This window comes from Culex quinquefasciatus, chromosome 2, assembly GCF_015732765.1.
Source record: "Culex quinquefasciatus strain JHB chromosome 2, VPISU_Cqui_1.0_pri_paternal, whole genome shotgun sequence".
Classification (NCBI taxonomy): Eukaryota; Metazoa; Arthropoda; class Insecta; order Diptera; family Culicidae; genus Culex; species Culex quinquefasciatus.
In genome coordinates, this window is record NC_051862.1 from 173,824,175 (window position 1) to 173,845,280 (window position 21,106).

At 34.8% G+C, this 21,106-nt stretch overlaps 1 protein-coding gene across 1 annotated transcript; it reads left to right on the forward strand.

Annotated features, from left to right (window-relative positions):
* LOC6033098 lies at positions 1-20,576 on the forward strand. The gene is made up of 4 exons (XM_038255313.1): positions 1-521; positions 13,156-13,539; positions 13,610-14,291; positions 19,326-20,576. Exons 2-4 carry the CDS (start codon positions 13,396-13,398, stop codon positions 19,583-19,585), a joined length of 1,086 nt encoding a protein of 361 aa, XP_038111241.1. The 5' UTR covers positions 1-521; positions 13,156-13,395; the 3' UTR covers positions 19,586-20,576.
* The last annotated feature ends 530 nt before the right edge of the window (positions 20,577-21,106 follow it).

The following is a 21,106-nucleotide window of genomic DNA, read 5'->3' on the forward strand; positions in this document are numbered from 1 at the left end:
GGATGCAGCTGTCACTTGGGCCAAACCCGTCGTCCGCGAATCGCGAGAGTGTTTTAATCGCGTGAAAATAATCCTAGAAAATAGTCCAGTTATTAGCGCAAAATCCCAATCCGAATCGTCCGTCTGGATCCGCGCGCGTGTGATTTCCGGGTTTCTGAAAATCGAGTGAATGGCGTGAAGTTGTGGAAATTGGAGTGCTGCTTGTGGAAGGAAGAGGGGCAATTTTTTTTCTTCCTGGCGAAAGTGAAACCCCCCCCCTCGAAAAGATTCGCGCGGAGATCTGGGGGAGAGCTGAGTGCTATTATTATTACGATTGCCGCGGGTTCTCGGGGGGCCTTCTGCTGAAGGAGGGGAGGATATTCGAGATAACGTGATGCATCGTCGTCCCCAGTGTAGTGCAGCAGATCTTTAGAAGGATTACCCATAGGCGAAGCAGCTTCTTCGAAAACTGAGGAACATCCGACGCTTGTGGAGTCAGGATGTGCCACCAGCTTCGGGCGGACCAATTTCGGAAACAGCAGGTTGGTGAAGGGTGGCAACAAGCGGCGGATTACACGCCCAAAGCCAAGGCCTTTTTTCTTCAAGGTGTAATTACAAGTGCAAGGTTTTGCCTGTTGTTATCGAAAAAGACATTGATAACAAATTAATCAAACTTGATTCACACCCAAATCCAAGAATTTTCGTGAGTCAATGAAACCAATCACACACAGAATAGTTACGAAACAGTCGGTGGTTCTAACGAGCCCCCCTCCCTCCTCAAACAGAGAAAGAGAGTTATAGATATGTGAGCCCGCACCCACCCAGCTCCTCTTCTGGCTGTTGCCCGCCCCGTGTGTGTCTCTGTAAATCATGCGTACCACGGCCATCATCATCAGAGCAGAGGCCACCGGCAGCTGCCCTGCAGGTCGAGTTTTATCGCCGCCGTGCATGAAGTTTTTTCTGCCTTCTCGCCCCCGCGACTGGGAGGTGGAATTAGAATTATTATTACTTTTAAGTACATGGTACTGGGGCGACAAGTGTGTGTGTCTCCACTTACTTGCTGCTAGTGATGGTTGTCATTTTCCACCCCACAGAGTTAATCGAGGGTGAAGAGGGCCGGGTGGAATGGGTTAACGTTACGAAATAGATTTTGTTTTTTTTTTCGTGCTGGAAGCTCCAGGAAAACGATGTTTCGACAGCTTGAAAATAAACTTGCATGAGGGGTATAATGAGTTTAGTCTGAAAGATGGTTGAATATTTTTATAAAATAACTCTTTTTCTTTATGTTTTTTTTTTATCATTTTTTATATGAGAAAAAAAATATTATTAGGAAGCTTTAAAATATGCAAAGTGTGTGTGTCCTATTTGCCAAGCAATACGTTTTGTTGTCTAAGCTTATTTCATTTCATGACGTTCTAAAGTGATAACTAAGTAATTTGTGATTGTAGAAGGTATTGTTTTGATTCGCAGCTTGTTTAACCAACTGTTGTAGAAGTACCCGAAACATCACCGAACGGGGTTTCTCTTCTGAGTGGGATTCTCTACGATTTCGCAAATTGACTTTCTTCGCATTTTTTTTTATTTGGATGAAAGTTTGTCCATGTTTTTTTTAAAAAAGCCTCCTGACACATTCGTTGTGACGTTACATCAATTTGACAATTGGACTCTTAAATCTCACCTCAATTTTTTTACAGATTCTGAAAGTATGTTAAATTTGCCATAAGATTCAACTTTGGGTTTAGGATTTGAAGATTTGGTTTCTATTCTATGAGCTAATATGTAGCGTGACGGTACAACGGTGGAGAATTTCATTTTTTTTATATATATTTTTTTAAAGGCTCTGTTTTTCAACATAAAGTAGACTTTTCATGTTTTTGGTTTCTGAAAAGTTAACAATTGATATTAGACATTTCTGGTTTCTGATGGTGGAAAGTTTGTAAATGTTGGTTTTAAGTTGCCTTAAACTATACAGAATGCAATCACAACATCTATTTCGCCATTAAATCTAATTTTAAAATTATCGCGATGGTATACGACCCCTGAGAATGTGTCCCACACAATTTTGAGAACTGAGCATACAAAATAGGTATGTAAATGCATGAAATTCATTATCATGAGTAGGGATTTTCTGATCGATTTGATGTCTTCGGCAAAATTGTAGGTTATAATTAGATTTTTTCGGAAAAAAATAGGTACACGAAAAAAGTTTGATTTTTTTATTTAACTTTTTATCATCAAAAGTTGAATTCCCAAACTAAGTATTTTTTGATTATTTTTAATATATTTTGGGGGACTAAAAAATACATTCTCTGAGCCATAGTGCGTGCGTGTTTTTTTATTATTATTTATTGTAAACCTAAACAAAAAACGAAAAGTACTTAACTTTTTTTTATTCTTGATGGTTTAGGCTACCAACTCTTGCTGAGCAAAAATCCGTACACTTTGCCGATATGACACCATGGTGTAACAAAAACTGTCAATGAATTATTTAGATAAATTAAATTTAATAAATTTGAGAATTAAAAATATAAAACTGTGTCGTTTTTACAGCTAACAAATTTCACAAAATGCTATCAGAGTGCTTATGACTTGCTCGTTTAAAAGTATTCATGAAATAAACCGTGATTTGACTCAAATCATTATGTTCTTCAATTTTTTTTTGTTAAACGTTTAATAGTTTACGAAATGTCAAGTTTGCTTTTACGAATAATATCCTTCTTACTGTTTTCACGAACACTTTTCCAGAGTTTTTTTTATTGAAAAGGTCCTATAACATGTGAAACACAACAGTTTATAGGAACTTTATAAAAACTCTAGATTTGTTAATTCAAATGTTCGAATGTTTTCACAAGTTTAAGAAAGCCTTTGGAAATGGATAAATATATTTAGTAAGGAATTTCTAAAAGAACAATTCTAGAGTTTTTTAAGGTCCTATCAACACATGAAAGACAATAGTTCAAAAACTCTAGAATTATTGATAATCAAGTTTGAATTGAGGAAACCCCGGAAAACTTTCCCTTTCAAATCAAACTGACAGAAAAATAAAAAAATTAGTTAACAAAAGCTTCGACCAAAACAAAAAGTAATTCAATTATTAAAAAGTTGTTAAAATTCCGTACAAATCCGTATTATGCGTAAAATTCCCTACAAAAATTCCGGCCAGTGAACCAAAGAAGTTGCAGTCTTCTTATGCTAAAATAGTTGAACTTACGGACCCAATCCTAAAATAATTTGATTATGAAAAATTGACAAATTTTGTTGTAAATCTTTATGAAAAGTGTAACTCTTTCAATTCTTTAAATTCTTAGATTCTTTAAATTCTTTCAATTTTTTAAATTCTATAAATTCTATAAATTCTTTAAATTCTTTGAATTCTTTAAATTCTTTAAATTCTTTAAATTCTTTAAATTCTTTAAATTCTTTAAATTCTTTAAATTCTTTAAATTCTTTAAATTCTTTAAATTCTTTAAATTCTTTAAATTCTTTCAATTCTTTAAATTCTTTAAATTCTTTAAATTCTTTGAATTCTTTAAATTCTTTAAATTTTTAAATTCTTTAAATTCTTGAAATTCTTTCAATTCTTTAAATGCTTTAAATTCTTTACATTTTTTAAAATTCTTTACATTTTTTTTAAATTTTTAAAATTCTTTAAAGTCCCTTTATTCTTTATTCTAAAGAAGTGACGAATGACCTCTCTAGGTTAAAGTCACGTTAATAAAATAAACAACAACTTTATTCCAAAGAATTAAAAGAATTTATAGAATTTAAGGAATTCATAGAATTTAATGCATTTAAAGCATTTAAAGAATTTAAAGAATTTAAAAACTGTAAATAATTTATAGAATTTAAAGCATTTAAAGAATTGAAAGAATTTATAGAATTGAAAGAATTTCATGAATTTAAAGAATTTAAAGAATTAAAAGAATCCATAGAATTTAAAGAATTGAAAGAATTTAAAGAAATTAAAGAATTTAAAGAATTTAAAGAATTTAAAGAATTTAATGAATTTAAAGAATTTAAAGAATTTAAAGAATTTAAAGAATTTAAAGAATTTAAAGAATTTAAAGAATTTAAAGAATTTAAAGAATTTAAAGAATTTAAAGAATTTAAAGAATTTAAAGAATTTAAAGAATTTAAAGAAATTAAAGAATTTAAAGAATTTAAAGAATTTAAAGAATTTAAAGAATTTAAAGAATTTAAAGAATTTAAAGAATTTAAAGAATTTAAAGTATTTAAAGAATTTAAAGAATTTAAAGAATTTGAAGAATTTAAAAAATTTAAAGAATTTAATGAATTTAAAGAATTTAAAGAATTCAAAGAATTGAAAGAATTTAAAGAATTTAAAGAATTTAAAGAGTTTAAAGAATTGAAAGAACTTAAAGAATTTAAAGAATTTTAAGAATTTAAAGGATTTAAAGAATTCAAAGATTTTAAAGAATTTTAAGCATTTTAATTTAAATGCTTTTAATTCTTTAATTTCTTGAAATTCTTTAAATTCCTTTAATTCTTTAAATTCTTTCAATTCTTTGAATTTTAAAAATTCTTTAAAATTTTTAAATTCTTTGAATTCTTTAAATTCTTTAAATTCTTTAAATTCTTTAAATTCTTTAAATTCTTTAAATTCTTTAAATTCTTTAAATTCTTTAAATTCTTTAAATTCTTTAAATTCTTTAAATTCTTTAAATTCTTTAAATTCTTTAAATTCTTTAAATTAATTAAATTCTTTAAATTCTTCAAATTCTTTATATTTTTTAAATTCTTTAAATTCTTTAAATTCATTAAATTCTTTAAATTCTTTAAATTCTTTAAATTCTTTAAATTCCTTAAATTCTTTAAATTCTTTAAATTCTTTAAATTCATTAAATTCTTTAAATTCTTTAAATTCTTTAAATTCTATAAATTCTTTAATTTCTTTAAATTCTTTAAATTCTTTTAATTCTTTAAATTATTTTAATTCTTTCATTTTTTGAAATTCTTTAAATTCTTTGAATTTTTTAAATCCTTTATATTCTTTAAATTCTTTAAATCCTTTAAATTCTTTCAATTCTTTTAAATTCTTTAAATTCTTCCAATCTTTTGAATTCTTTAAATTCTTAAAATTTTTAAATTCTTTAAATTGTTTAATTCTTTGCATTTTATGCCAGAAATGTTTGGTGACCGGTTAGATAAAGCGGTTTATCTGAATCGGTAAAATTATGTTGAAGAATTTTGGGGAAGTTTGATATGTCGCATGATTATATTTCTGATGAAAGGTCATGTAATTATTCTCTTACTGACGTGAATATATAGAAGAATAAAACATTATCAAACTTTTTTTAGTAAAACTTTACAGAAAATGTATTCTCTTTTATATTTTTAACGTAAAGTTCAGATGAATTACTTTTTGCAATCAGATACCAATTACGTACCTTGATGTTCTAGAAAATAAATCTCTACATATCGAATTATCTTAAATAAAAATGTTTATTCAAAACCTCAACTTAAGCAAAAGTGACTAGTACAAAATGCGGTCAGAAACCCGCCCAGAAAACCACCTGCCAAATCTTAGTCACACGAAAATCCACCCCCCGGCTAACCACAAGCCCTGAACAAACCAAACCACCAGTCAATCCCCGTGTCGGAGGCCGATTTGCGTGATTCCGTTGACCGCGGCGACTCCGTCTCCGTGAGCCCATAGGAAAGCCCTGCTGCCAACCAACCAACCCGGCCAGTCGTCAGGTCGTCGTCGAATTTCGTGCAGAAACGAAATCACATTATTCTGCGGCCGGTGCTGCCTGCTACTGCACTGCGGATTGTAATTAACTTTTCTCTGCGCGACGACGGCGACGACCATGGCGTCGCGACGCCACTCCGTCTCACCGCGGTCCCCGAAATTGGTCGTTTAGGGCCGGTCTGCTTGGGGTGTCGGTAGCTGGGGTGACTTTGAAATTTAAGTTTTTGGGAATAAAATTTGCGCACAAAACAAATATCAATGTCACCCTCGATTACGGTACTTTAGTTTAGCCTGTGGAAATTTCATTTATGTTGCTGGTCATTCTGCCGAAGGCTAGACCCAAAGTCTGTACGATATGGCAATATATGCAAAGTATACAGAAAGAAAGGCTAATGGCAAAGAGAATTTTCAACAAGTGTGCGCCGCCTGCACGAGGCTCAACTCTCACTATACAAACTTTCAACTTAATTAGTAGGTGTCGGTAGCCGGGATAAATCTAGCACCGGAAACGTTGAATGTAGCGGTGGCAGCAAAAAAAAAACAGGCAAGGAAAGTGCACATTTAGCAACTGCTGCAATTTTGCTGTGTATACACTATAAACCTACCCTCGTTTTTATATCTGCTGAAATCAAGCAGACTTGGCGGGAAGTGCTAATTAGTTCTTCTTTATTTTCGTTGTTGTTTATATTTCAAATACTCTCTTGCACGAATAAAACTGGAGTGATTTTTATTTTTAGAAACGGTTCATTAAAAGATGAGATCATCCTTAGCGGAATGTAGAGATTTTTTTTTCGGAAAACAAATCAAACTCTCACTAATAACAATAAACGTTTTATGAGTCACAAATATTGTACCCACTATCAATGCAAAACAAAACGATGTCACCCAACAGAGCTCGTGGGAAAAGAAATACAACACGCTGTTGTGTCGGCCCTCGTTCAACTCGACTAGTAAACTTGCGGCTTCCCGAGCGAAGCAAAACGTAAATAAACCCTTTATCATGGCGCAAACAAAGTATTCACTTGCACCGGTCCAACGACTGAAATGGGAATTTCATTCGGATTTGTACTCGTGCAATGGCACTGCGAAGTATACACTGCACATGGTGCAAGGCTAATGAACGATATATTATAACCCCATTCTTGTTTCAAATTTATTAATGATTTATCACTAGCAATTAAAGATGTTTAACCCTTTTGCCTTCCTCACTGAGGTAAGGCCTTCATGTCTCGGGTTAGTCTGCAAGGCGTCGTAACAGCCATCGCGACATCCGAAACTTTTTGATTTTTTCTCTAAACAATAGATAGTTAGGTAACCAATCTGGCAACCCTCTCATAACTTAAGGCCACTTAAGCGATATTTACGTACTTTTTGGAAGACCGATCTGTATGCAAATTAAGTCCGGATCAATAGGTATTAGAGTGTAACAAAAATTACTTTTTGGCGGGCATTCAAGGGTTTGTTCCGGTGGGCATACTAAGCCCAAATAAAAAATATGAGCTTGATTGGACTTAACAGAAGCTGGCGCTCCGCCCTTCAATTTTAAATGGGGACCGATTTTTCGAAAAAATGTCAAACTTTGAAGGCCTGTAGCGAGCTCCAGGGTGCTCCAAATTTGAAAATAAACGCTTCAGTGACCAAAATGCCTCAAAAAGTGACATTTTTGAAAAAATCTTTTTTACGGGTTAAATCCCATTTAAAATCGAAAGGCGGAGCGCCAGCTCCTGTTACGTCCAATCAAGCTCATATTTTGGATTTGGGCTTAGTATGCCCACCGGAACAAACCCTTGAATGCCCGCCAAAAAGTCATTTTTGTTACATCCTAATAGGTATTCAAAATACCTTCCAAAAGTCTCTAAAACTTTGAAAATGTGGCAACCTTGTCTCGAGTTAAGACCACTTATGTTATATTTTCTAAGTCGGATCAATGAAACCTATATCCGGATACGTCATACGACCTATTATGGGATAGGTAATCGAAAGACCTTCCCAGCCATTCTATGGGTTTGATATAACGGCCTTTTGAAATGTTTGTTTTGATGCCAAAATTTTTCAACATATTTTTTTATGAGATCAGACAATTAGGTTTTACACCGTGACGTCATTTGACAGCTCATGTGCACTGTTTACATGGTCTTCGTCGATTGTCGACAAATTTCCCCGAACAAAATCGACGACCGCATCGAACTGTGCTAAGTCCATGTAAACAGTGCACTCCTTTCTAACCTCCAAATCGAGTCGGCGTAAAACCTAATATCGAATTGTTGGAAATCATTTGCCATTGAACAAAATTAATTCAAAAATCGGGAAAAAAATCCGTGTTCTTATGCTTTTAACTTTGCATACAAGATACCAATTAGATAAAACCAATATGGAAATAAAGCTTATTGCAGTCCAAAACAGTAATGTTTTAGGTACTTTTTTCTCGACCCTCTCCGATTTCAATGAAACTTTGTAGACATGTTATCCTAGGCATTTACACTCGATAATGACATTTGAGAAGGGCGTAAGTAACTGAAAGAAAAAAACACTCCACTGAGATTTTTTGATTTTAAAGTTTAAAAATCAAATTTGAAGGTTAGCCTACGATATTTTTTTTCGTTCAAAATTTTTGTGAAAATAGCCTAAGATGTTACAAAAAGACTCACGCAAAATGCAGGATGGAGCAACTCACCTAAAAAAATACAAAAATCATTTACTGAAACTGTTTTTTTTTTAAGTGCTCTAAACGTCAAAATTTTCAAAATCCGAGTACGGTAATCGATTCTCCAGACAATTTTACATAAAAGCCTCCATATTGACCATTTCCTTAGTCCATTCCTTGTGAAGCGGTTTTAAAAATAAAAATGTTGAAAAAATAGGTTTCTTGATAGTTTTTTGCAATTTCTATATGACAGACTTGATTTTTCAGTCTCGAAAATATTTTTACCGGAAAGCTCGTCCAATTTCCCATCAGTTTGTCTTTGACCACATTTCAATTGGATGTATGGGCTTACAGATGTAAGCTAATAACATTGCTCATAACTGAAAACATAATATTTTTTCAGTGTAGTATAGTAACCTGGATAGTAAATTAGCTTATCAAAAAATCTCATAAAAGTGGAGTGTTTTTTTCTTTCAGTGTATTTTTTTTTCGGAAAGCCCGTCAAATTTCCTACAAGTTTGTCTTTGACCACTTTTTGATACGATGCAACGGCTTCGAGATATAGCAATATTTAAATTACGAAATACAAAAATATTTAAACACTTATGCCCTTCTCAAATGTCATTATCGAGTGTAACTGGCTCGATATCTCAGCAACTAATGGTCCGATTATCAATGTTAATACATGAAACATTCGTGAAATTTTGCGGTCTTTTCGAAAAAAATATGTTGAAAATTTTTAAATCAAGACTAACATTTTAAAAGGGCCAAGCATTGAATATTACGCCTATAAAAAATGCTAGTCTTGATTTAAAAAATTTCAAAATATTTTTTTCGAAAAGATCGGAAAATTTCACGAATATTTCATGTTTTAACATTGAAAATCGGACCATTATTTACTGAGATATGGTCATTAGAAAATGGTGGGTTGTTTTGGTGAGATTAAGAAAACTTCAATTTTCGTGTTTCTTTTTCTTAAAGCGGCTCTATCTCAGCAACCCGAGGTCTAATCTTCAATGTCTCTTAGACAATTTTATAGCAAATTTTCTGAACTTCTCAAAAAAAATATTTTTAGAAATGGCCACTGATGGACACTATTTTAATTTTTCAATTTTCAATTCGGTTTTATTGGTGAATAATCAAGATACAATGAGTTATTTTGAAGTGCATAACAGAGTTTTGGAGTTCCTTACATCTGTGTGTTGCATCATAATCCATTTAAGAACAATTATTTCTTTAACTAAGGCACTAGCAAGATTAAGAAAAAACTATAAAAAAAACTTACAGAAATTGCAAAGGAAAGGGGATAGAGGAAGAGAAAGCTTATATCTAGATCACAGGTAATTTATCCTTTGTAGATGTGTTTGATCATCAGTTCCCCAAGGGCCAGGAATTGTTCTGCCTTGTTCCGGCAGCTCCGAAACCGCGTCATCATCTTCCCCGCGAGAGCAAAGAACTCCGGCAGGGTGAAGAGATCTTCCCCGGTGACTTCTTGCTGGGCCGTACTGCCGCTACCGGCAGCGACCACGCTGGCGAACGAACGCCCCCAACCAGGAGGGAACGCTGAGTTTTCCGCTGGAACCGTACGCTGTCCAGCTGCAGGAACGGCTGCGCTCGTACTTTGCTGAGGAGGGTGGGACGCTTTCTTCTTCCTCTTTTCCTGCTCCTCGAGGTAGGCCTTGCGCGCGACGCATCCGCGGTAATTGCCGGTATGGTTGCCGTCACAGTTCGCGCACTTTACGCGCGGCTTGGTTTGTTCTGCCTTGTCCCCCAAGTCTGCCTTTCGTGGCAGTGCGCACGCCTCCGAGAAGTGTGACTCACCGCACTTCACGCAGCGGGGCCGGAGGTTGCAGTTCCGCGAGCCGTGGCCGAATTTCTGGCAACGGTGGCATTGCGCTACGTCCGTCGGGTTCTTGGTGTAAAACCGCCAGTTTACCCAAAAACCGTCCAACGTTTTAGTCCGCCGCAGGTCTTGGATCTTGACGGTGCCGCGATCGAAGTACAACAAGTACAGTGTGTGTGTACCTGTTACCGTTGTCTTGCGCGAGAGCACTTTAATCTCCCGCGGTTTTATTCCGGCGTCCGAAAGGTGACCCTTCAGGTCGGAGATCGGACGGTCTTGATAACCCTGCAAGACGACCCTAACAGGGGGCTTCTCGGGGTTGAATGTGTAGAAGTTGAAGTTGCTACGCTTCAATTCTTCAAACACCAGGTCGAAATTCTTTTTGGTCAGTGTGATCACTTGCACTGCCGACTTACCGATTTTCAGACAATATCCGAGGACTTCCAGCAAATCGTCAACATCGTCCGCCAACGTGTCCAAAACAAAAATTGGAGGTGGTCTTCGTTCCGTTGGAGAATTATTCTTTTTTGGCGTCGGCACTTTTTTCCGTGCACGACCATCGTCGTCGTCGTCGTCGGTAGTGGTGCTACCGTCGGTGTTGTTGTTATTTTCTTCGTCGTCGCTCAGCATCTGGAACTCGTTCCTGATGGGGATGTTGGCGGATGTTGATGTGCCACTGGTCGTGGCACCGGAAGTACCGGAACGGGTTCGCACTGGTGATCTTGGGACATATCCGTGATGTAGTAACTTTTTGTCGATGCCTTCTGCGTTCACGCTCCCCTGCGCGATGGCGGTCGACACGGCGTTGGTTTGTTTACCTTTTTGCACACGGCCGGTAGACGAACTTCGTGGGTTTTTCGAGGCCACACTCGAACTGCCACGGCCACGGCCGGCCTTTGGCATGCTGGAGAAGCAAACTCGCGGGTAACCACAATCAATTACGGCGAAAAAAATCGAAAAAACGATGGAGCACTGAGCACTAGCTGCATGCTCTCGTGCGTACACGGAGGGAGCTGACACTATTTTAAAAAATTGAAAAACTGCAAATATTTCGCTAAAATCAAACTTTCGGTGGCTATATCTTGAAAACGGAGCCCTTTATCAAAAAATCTGTAAAGTACTTTTCGATTGCAAATTCAATTTTGCATTAAAAATTATGTCAAACTTGTTTTTGCATGAAACTTCGTTTTTTTTTTTTCAAAAATCACTATTTAAAAAAAATCATAACCCGGCGGCAGATTTTTGACCATGTTTCTCTATGGCTCGAAAGTTGCGGATTTTGTCCCCTAAAACATATCAAAAAATCTCGAAAATCAAAAAATACGTATTTGGGAAATTGAGTTTTAGTGAAAGAAAAGTTGATAAAAAAATCTGCAATTTTTTTTTCCGTGTACCAATTTTTTTTCTCAAAAGTCCTCAACAATACCTACAACTTTGCCGAAGACACCAAATTGATCAGAAAATTCACTCAAAAGTTACAGCTGTTTGAATATTTACATACCATTTTTATATGGACAGCAGCCAAAATTGTATTGAGACTTGTATGGATGAACCAATCACACAAAATAGTTTATTTGGTGGGGCAGTGCGTGGCCGAATGGTTACGCTGTCCGCTTTGTAAGCGGATGATTCTGGGTTCGATTCCCATCTGCTGCAACCTTCCATCGGATGAGGAAGTAAAATGTCGGTCCCGGCCTTGGTTGTTAGGCCGTTAAGTCATTCCAGGTGTAGGAGTTGTCTCCATGCCATAAGTACAATCAACACACCAAACCAAGCCTACTCCGGTGGAATCGCTGGCGGCGGTTGGACTCGTAATCCAAAGGTCGTCAGTTCAAACACTGGGGTGAAAGGTTCCTTGGAGTAAAAAGAGGTTTGGGTGTTCTCCCCATTCAAGCCTTCGGACTCCTAGGTTCGAGCAGAAACTTGCAACAGAGACCACAAAAGACCCGGGGGTCGTTAATGTGGATGGTTTGATTTTTTGAGTTTATTTGGTCATAGGGAAGGCCCCCACAAAGTTTGAGCCAAATCAAAAAATACAAATAAAATCCATTTCCGGTTTTGGTAGAAAATTGCTCAGGAGCTATTACGAAGGTTATCAAACAACAACGGAACCATCTAATCATTTAGAGGCTTGGTGGTGGAAGTGTTAAATAAAAATCCACTTTGGGGCAGAATGGGCCACCCTTATCCTGCGTATACGCCGTATATATATAGAAACAATCAAAAGTTATGAAATTTTGATTAAATGGATTATTTCACTCCTGGTAGCTGCACAAATCACGTTTAATGCAACATTAGCTGACTTTTTAATTGTTTTGATGATTATTTATAAAAATAGTGCATTTTCTCGACAGATTTACTAGGATGTAACAAAAATTACTTTTTGGCGGGCATTCGAGCCTAAATCCCAAATATGAGCTTGAATGGACGTAACAGGAGCTGGCGCTCCGCCCTTCAATTTTAAATAGGATTTAACCCGTAAAAATACATTTTTTTCAAAAATGTCACTTTTTGAGGCACTTTGGCCACTCATCAGAAACAGATCATTTTTGCCAGAGTAATTATTATCAAAGTAATTATAATTGACTCGTTACCTTTGGGACCATCCATAAACCACGTGGACACTTTAAGGGGGTTTGCGATTGTCCACGCTCCATACAAAAAAGATTTTTTTTGTATGGACAATTGTCCACGAGGAGGGGGGGTTCGAGATTTCCAAAAAAGTGTCCACGTGGTTTATGGATGGTCCCTTTGTTGTCTAGAAGAAATTAAATTACCAACAACTGCTTATTCAGTATTCTCCTAACAACACTGCATCGTCATTATGTTGGATGTCAATCATGCGGTATGAGTGAAATTGTGCTGTTGCGTGTCACTCTAGCGAAACATTGAACGGATATGCAAATATTTACTTCCTAACTCAGATAGTCAACACCCCTTGCTTATCATTTCCGTTTTCTCCCTCTTTTTTCGCAGATATCAGTCACCTTCGATCGTAGCATACGCGAAAACGATCGGGAGGTGCTTTAGAATCAACGAACGCACTGTTGACGAACGAACATTCCTCCAGCTCTGTACTACGACTCCGGACTCGAAAGAACCCCCGGGCGCGTTGACGACGCAATCGAATTGAAGCCACCAGGAATTGACCATCTAGTGGAGTAGTAGAAACTTAATCTCAGCACCAGCAGCAGCAGCAGATTTAGCAAACCAGCCATGCGGACGAAACATTTCCTCCTGATTCTGATCGGCGTGATAACGACCAGCGTGCTCTTGATACTGTTGGGACCGGCCGGCCAGCAGAATGACTCGATCAAGAACATTATGTCGCAGACGCACGAGCAGTTGCGCAACCTGCAGGTAAGGGAACGCGCTGTTGATTGAATTGATTGAACTCTATAGCACTAATCCGTGTTTGTGCATTTTTCAGAAAAACATGGTCCGGGACAGCAGCGAGCAGCACCCGGAAATGGACCCGAAGTACCTGGCCCTGCTCGGGTTCACCCAGCCGCTGTACAACGGCACGCGGCACAACTTCTCGATCGTAACGTACGCCCTGGCCGGTGAGGTGGCCTCGACCATTCTGTACGCACAAAACATCGCGACCAAGCTGCCAAACGAGCAGCTGCTGATCTACGACCTCGGGCTGTCCGAGGTCGACCTGCACACGCTGCAGGCCTTCTGCAACAGCACGCGCTGCACTGTGATAAGCTTTGGCGATCGGCTCGCCCCGTTGCCGTCGTACGTGACCGACGAAAACATGCACGCGTTCCGGCCGATCGTGATCCACGACGCGCTCGCCCGGGCCCGCTCCATCCTCTTCACCGAGAACAGCGTCCGGCTGCGGGGCACCGGCAAGGATGTGGCCGATATGCGAACCAAGACTGAGAACAGCACCAGTGGCGTGATGGGCTGGACGACCCAGCAGGCGGTCACCAGTCGGACGCATCCGAAGATGTTCGACTACTTTGACACCGAGGCGGACAATTTCCTCTTTCTGCCGATGGTTTCGCTGGACTTTGTGTTCTTCGCTGGGACGCCGACGGTCAACGAGAAGATTATGCTGCCCTGGGTGCGCTGCATGCTGACGCCCGAGTGTTTGCACCCTATCGGTGAGTTTGTGTGTGGCGGGACTGTTTATTTGCCCTGGTGGTTATCTGGCTGTAAATACTTTTTATCAATAATGGAGTGTTTTTATTTACTTGCAAATGGTTTACGACGTGACGAACAGATACATGTCCTCGTATTTAATGTTCTTTTTTAAATGTTTTACTTTATTTTCATACATTTTGCGATTTAGAGACAAATGTACCGCCTTGCAAAATAGAAACCTTGAAAAATTCTTAAATTCTTAAATTCTTAAATTCTTAAATTCTTAAATTCTTAAATTCTTAAATTCTTAAATTCTTAAATTCTTAAATTCTTAAATTCTTAAATTCTTAAATTCTTAAATTCTTAAATTCTTAAATTCTTAAATTCTTAAATTCTTAAATTCTTAAATTCTTAAATTCTTAAATTTTTAAATTCTTAAATTCGTAAAAATCTTTAATTCTTAAATTCTTAAATTCTTAAATTCTTAAATTCTTAAATTCTTAATTTCTTAAATTCTTAAATTCTTAAATTCTTAAATTCTTAAATTCTTAAATTCTTAAATTCTTAAATTCTTAAATTCTTAAATTCTTAAATTTAAATTCTTAAATTCTTAAATTCTTAAATTCTTAAATTCTTAAATTCTTAAATTCTTAAATTCTTAAATTCTTAAATTCTTAAATTCTTAAATTCTTAAATTCTTAAATTCTTAAATTCTTAAATTCTTAAATTCTTAAATTCTTAAATTCTTAAATTCTTAAATTCTTAAATTCTTAAATTCTTAAATTCTTAAATTCTTAAATTCTTAAATTCTTAAATTCTTAAATTCTTAAATTCTTAAATTCTTAAATTCTTAAATTCTTAAATTCTTAAATTCTTAAATTCTTAAATTCTTAAATTCTTAAATTCTTAAATTCTTAAATTCTTAAATTCTTAAATTCTTAAATTCTTAAATTCTTAAATCCTTAAATTCTTAAATTCTTAAATTCTTAAATTCTTAAATTCTTAAATTCTTAAATTCTTAAATTCTTAAATTCTTAAATTCTTAAATTCTTAAATTCTTAAATTCTTAAATTCTTAAATTCTTAAATTCTTAAATTCTTAAATTCTTAAATTCTTAAATTCTTAAATTCTTAAATTCTTAAATTCTTAAATTCTTAAATTCCTAAATTCCTAAATTCTTAAATTCTTAAATTCTTAAATTCTTAAATTCTTAAATTTTAAATTTTTAAATTCCTAAATTATTAAATTTTTCTTTTCTCCACTTAATCAATTCTTCAATTTTTAGGTTCTTTTATTCTTAATCCCACTAGCGTGCCCAGGGTGGGGCAACATGGGGCAGTTGCCCCACCATCCTCGGAAATTTGTTCTAAAATTGGGCAGGGGGTGTCCATAAACGACGAAATTTTTGAAAACTCTAATATTTTTGCCCCACCTTCCTTGAGGACCTGGGCACGCTAGTGCTTAATCCTAAAAAAAATCTAAGGTTCCTAAAGTCTTAAATTTTTAATGTCAATAATTCGTGAATTCTTAAACTCTTAAATTGTAAAATGTTAACTTAATTATTTTTTTCTTTATTTTTTGGGTTTTTAGATTTTTTATTTTTTTTTTTGTTATTTTGAATTTTTTTAATTTTTTTCTACTTTTTTGAATTGAAGATTTGTTGGTTTTTGAGTTTTTATCATTTTCAACACTTTTTTTTGCGTTTTAGCATTTTTTTTTATTTCAAAATTTCTGACTTTTTTATCTATTGTATATTTGTATTTTTAAATTTATAGATAAAAAGTAACATTATTTCTTAATTTCCATATTTAATTTTATTAAATCAAAAAAAAATCTTATTAAATTATCTTTTCTATATTTGTATTTTTGAGTTTTTTTTGTCATTCGAAATTTCTGAAAAAACGACAAAATCCATCATTTTTGCAAAAAAAAATTAATCATGAAAACATATTACAAACAAGTTGAAACAACAGGGTTGTTACGGACGGCGCGGATCGCGCGTTTCGCGCGGATTCGCTGGCTAATTTTGTTCAGCGCGGATTACGCGCGGATGTAAATTTTGATAAATAAATTGATATAGAGAAATAGAATTAATTTCAAGTTATAAAGAAAAATACTTACAGGAATTAGGATTTTTTTTTCACTGAGTGCAAAAACTTCGATTTCTTACAAGTTGTTACTGAAACCAATTTGATTCTTTTTTTCGAATGTTTGTTTGTATTTTCTTAATAAGAATCGTCGAATTAAATTTCATGAAAAGATTATTTTTTAAATGCATTGTTAAGGATTTTGTAACATCTGCTTACAGCCTCTGCATATTTAATTCCTTTGGAGTTTTGAGTCATGTTTTTAACCTTATTTATTGTTTATTTCATACTGGATTTATTCAATTTTTAAACTAATGCATCACATTTCAAACTTTTCCCGAAGATAAACATTATGATGTAACAAAAATAATTATTGGGGCGTGTTCCGGTGGGCGTACTGTGATCCAATCTCAAATATGAGCTAGATGGAGGTAACAGAACCTGGCTTTTAGCCTTTCAATCAAGATGCGATTTAATCAGTAGATAGATTTTTTTTTAATTTAAACATTATTGGGGAAAAATGAAAAGACCAAAACATTCAATATGATTGCTCCAAAATTTGATGTTTCGCAAATTCAATAACTCAAAACTTTTTAGATTTTAATAGTTTTTAAATCCAAAAATTTTTAAATTTAGATTCAAAAATTCAAAAAATAAGTTGTTTTTAAAACTCCAAACTCCAAAAATTTTAAAAATTAAAAAAAATCAAGAATTTAAAAAGTCAAAAGATTTTTTTTAAGGATTTAATTAATTCTAAAATTCTTAAATTCTAAAATTCTTAAATTCTTAAATGCTTAAATTCTTAAATTTAAAGTTCATAATTTCAAAATTCCTTAACTCTTTAATTCAACACCTTTAAAAAAAGAACTGCAGAGCAATTCCAACCCAAAAGAGGAATGTTTTAGGTACTTTTTTCTCGAACCTTTCCGATTTCAATGAAACTTTGTAGACATGTTATCCTACGCTCATGTAAGCCATTTTTGTGTATATGGCGCCAGTTACACTCGATAATGACATTTGAGAAGGGCGTAAGTGTTTTAAATATTTTTGTATTTCGTAATTTAAATATTGCTGTATCTTGAAGCCATTGCACCGTATCAAAAAGTGGTCAAAGACAAACTTGTAGGAAATTTGACGGGCTTTCCGAAAAAAATACACTGAAAAAAACACTCCACTTTTAGGAGATTTTTTGATTTTGAAGTTTAAAAGTCAAATTTAAAGGTGAGCCCATGATTTTTTTTTCGCTCAATTTTTTTGTGAAAATAGCATATGATGTTACAAAAAGACTCACGAAAAATGCAGGATGGAGCAACTCACCTAAAAAAATACAAAAATCGTTTACTGAAACCGTTTTTTTTTTTTTTTTTTTTTTTTGAAAAGTGCTCTAAACGTCAAAATTTTCAAAAACCGAACACGTGAGTCGATTCTCCAGACAATTTTACATAAAAGTCTCCATATTGACCATTACCCTAAGTCCAATCCTTGTGAAGTTACAGCGATTTTAAAAATAAAAATGTTGAAAAATTGGTTTTTTGATGGTTTTTGGCAATTTCTGTGACAAACTTGATTTTTTAGTCTCGAAAATATTTTTACCGGAAAGCTTGTCCAATTTCCCATAAGTTTGTCTTTGACCACATTTCAATTGGATGTATGGGCTTATAGATCTATCCAGACTATCCAGGTTACTATACTACACTGAAAAAATATTATGTTTTCAGTTATGCGCAATGTAATAAGCTTATATCTGTAAGCCCATACATCCAATTGAAATGTAGTCAAAGACAAAGAGAGCTTTCCGATAAAAATATTTTCAAGACTGAAAAATCAAGTCTGTCATATAGACCAAAACCATCAAAAAACCTATTTTTTTTTTCAATTCAATAGTGTTTTTATTAGAATTTAACTGTTCTGCTCCAGGATGTTACATTTTCAATTCAGAGATTTGGAGAACCTTTCAACTGAGATCAATTCATAAGCCTTTGCAGGGAGGATACATATTTCTACGTTTAGATTTTGCTAACTGGGTGTTCTTTTAGGGAAAATAATTTTTGAGAAAAAAAACTCTAGATCTATGAAAAAACCTATTTTTAAAGCCGCTGTAACTTTACAAGGATTGGACTTAGGACAATGGTCAATATGGAAACTTTTATGTAAAATTGTCTGAGAATCGACTCTCGTGTTCGGTTTTTGAAAATTTGGATGTTTAGAGCACTTTTCAAAAAAAAAAAGTTTCAGTAAATGATTTTTGTATTTTGTTTAGGTGAGTTGCTCCATACTGAATATTTCGTGAGTCTTTTTGTAACATCTTAGGCAATTTTTGTGAAAATAAATTTTGAACGAAAAAAACAATCGTTGACTTTTGAACTTTAAAAAAATCAAAGTCAATCAAAGTTTGTCTTTGACCACTTTTTGATACGATGCAACGGCTTCAAGATACAGCAATATTTAAATTACGAAATACAAAAATATTTAAAACACTCGCGCGCTTCCTAAATGTCATTATCAAGTGTAACTGGCTCCATATACACAAAAATGACTTATATAAGCGTAGGATAACATGTCTACAAAGTTTCATTGAAATTGGAGAGGGTCGGGCACAACAGATTCCCTGTTTGACATGGAATTGCTCAGCAGTATTCTTAATTCTTAAATGAAACCATTTTTGTCACCATCATAAATTACAGAAAATCTGATAACTTTGGAGCATTTTTGGAATCATATTTTAGGTTCGGTTTAGGGTTTCTATTTGTTTTATTTAATTTAAATTTTATTTAGTTTTTTAATAAAATTTCTAAATGTTTTAACTTCTATCTTGGATTTTAGCAAAAAAAAATATTTTTAGCAAAAAAAAGGGCGTTTATGATGGAAACCTTAATTTTTGTCCTGAAATACTTTTTTTTTATTTCATAAAAAAATAAATTATTATAAAACTCTTTTGTACGTTTGTCGCGAATTTATCATTCCCAGGTGCCCAGTCCGGCGGCTGCAAGTACAACAAGAAGCCCCAGTACCGGTACTCGGGCTGCCACGGGTACGACACGTCCGCCTTCAACATCATCCTCGGGTACACGTTCGGCTTCGACGAGACCAAGTACTCGACGCACGAGGACTCCTCCTCGGGGCGTCTGTTCTATCTCGAGACGCTCGAGCAGGCGACGCGGATCCTCGAGAACCGGCGCAAAAACATCAGCGACACCTCGGAGCACCCGTTCACGGACGACCAGTAGGAGGAGGAGGGGGATTTCAGCAGAAAAAAAGTCATTAGTTTAGCAGCTACTTAAAAAAAAATGAAAGAAAGAGCGAGAGTGCGAATCAGGGGTAAGTATGAGAAGAGATTATACGAAGAACTCGTGACCAAAGGTTTGAACAGCGCGCTCAACTTGTTGGGAGTTATCTGTTGTTTCAGAATATTATTGTACATTTTTTTTCTATTTTCGAATCAACTCTTCACAGTTTCTGTACAGTTTAGTTCGCTAAGTTAAAAATTCAAACTCTTGCATTGGTAGGCACGGATAGTCGGTCCGTTACGATATAAGATAAACTTGTGTGATTTATTCGTGTAAGAACAACTCTCGGTTTAAGGATTAAGCAAAGTTGCACAAACAAACAAAAAACAGTGGCCAAGGTAGAGAAAAAAAGGTGTGTGTTTTTTTTTATAAAACGGAACGGAACAAACGGGAAAAGCGTAGCAACTGCACACATTTAATCGCATGTTAAAATGTGGCGCCTAGGATAGTGAGGGGGAAAACGCACAGGGCTCCGGATCGAATCCGGAGACTCGCTGCTGCAGCTTTCCGACGCGGAATGAAAAGATGCTGTGAACACTTAAAACTTAAGCTTAAGCAGAGCGCAAGCATGGAGAGTAGCTTCAGGTTAGCGGTTTAGTGAGGAGGAAAGCGTTTCCTTTCGATTGTTTGTTAGTAAAAGCAACAAAAAAAATGGCAGACCAAATTTCGTAATAAAGCTTGATTTTACTCAGTATTTGATAGAAAGCAACACGTAGAGACGCAATCGCAAAGTTTCGCAGAATATGAAATATTTTTAAGGAAACGTTCAGAAGAATGATGAAATTTGTAAAAAGAAATCCTAGGTGTGCACATTATTATACGGTTACGAGAACAAAGATAATATCTCTAACAAACAAAAAAAAGTACACGTAGTTACGATTAGAGGGATATGAAAAAATAGATATCTCACCAAATTTGGTTCAAGTCTAAATGTGGTATCGTTCGTCAACGGTTAAATATAGAACCATCACAGCCCCGAAGTGATCATGTTACGCTACATCAATTTAATTCGAACTTAGCTTGACGAAGAAGAAAAGTGATCATTTTTAATTTTGATTTTTCGATTTCGCTCCCCCTTTCTAGTAACTGAAAGTAATTATTCACCGCAGCGATGCAAATTGTCAAAATAATAAATGAAAAATCTTTGTCATACTGGTCATGTCTCTAACATAACCACTTGACCTTTTTTCAAACGCTTTTAAAATGCAAAAATGTATTAATTTTTTTTGGAAAATAAGTAGAACTCGAAAATGGCTGTTTATTTTTTTTAATGTCCCAAACATTCAAAATCATCAGCATCATAATTTCCCGAAATTTGTAAATTTTAAAGGAATTTTCTGTATTTTTTTAATTAAATATACTTTATTGAAAAAAAAAAATCTTTCTTATAATTATTACAATTGATTTACATAATAGGTGGTCAGCTTTGGCTCTCAGCTTTAGTTTGCTTTTCGTGATTTA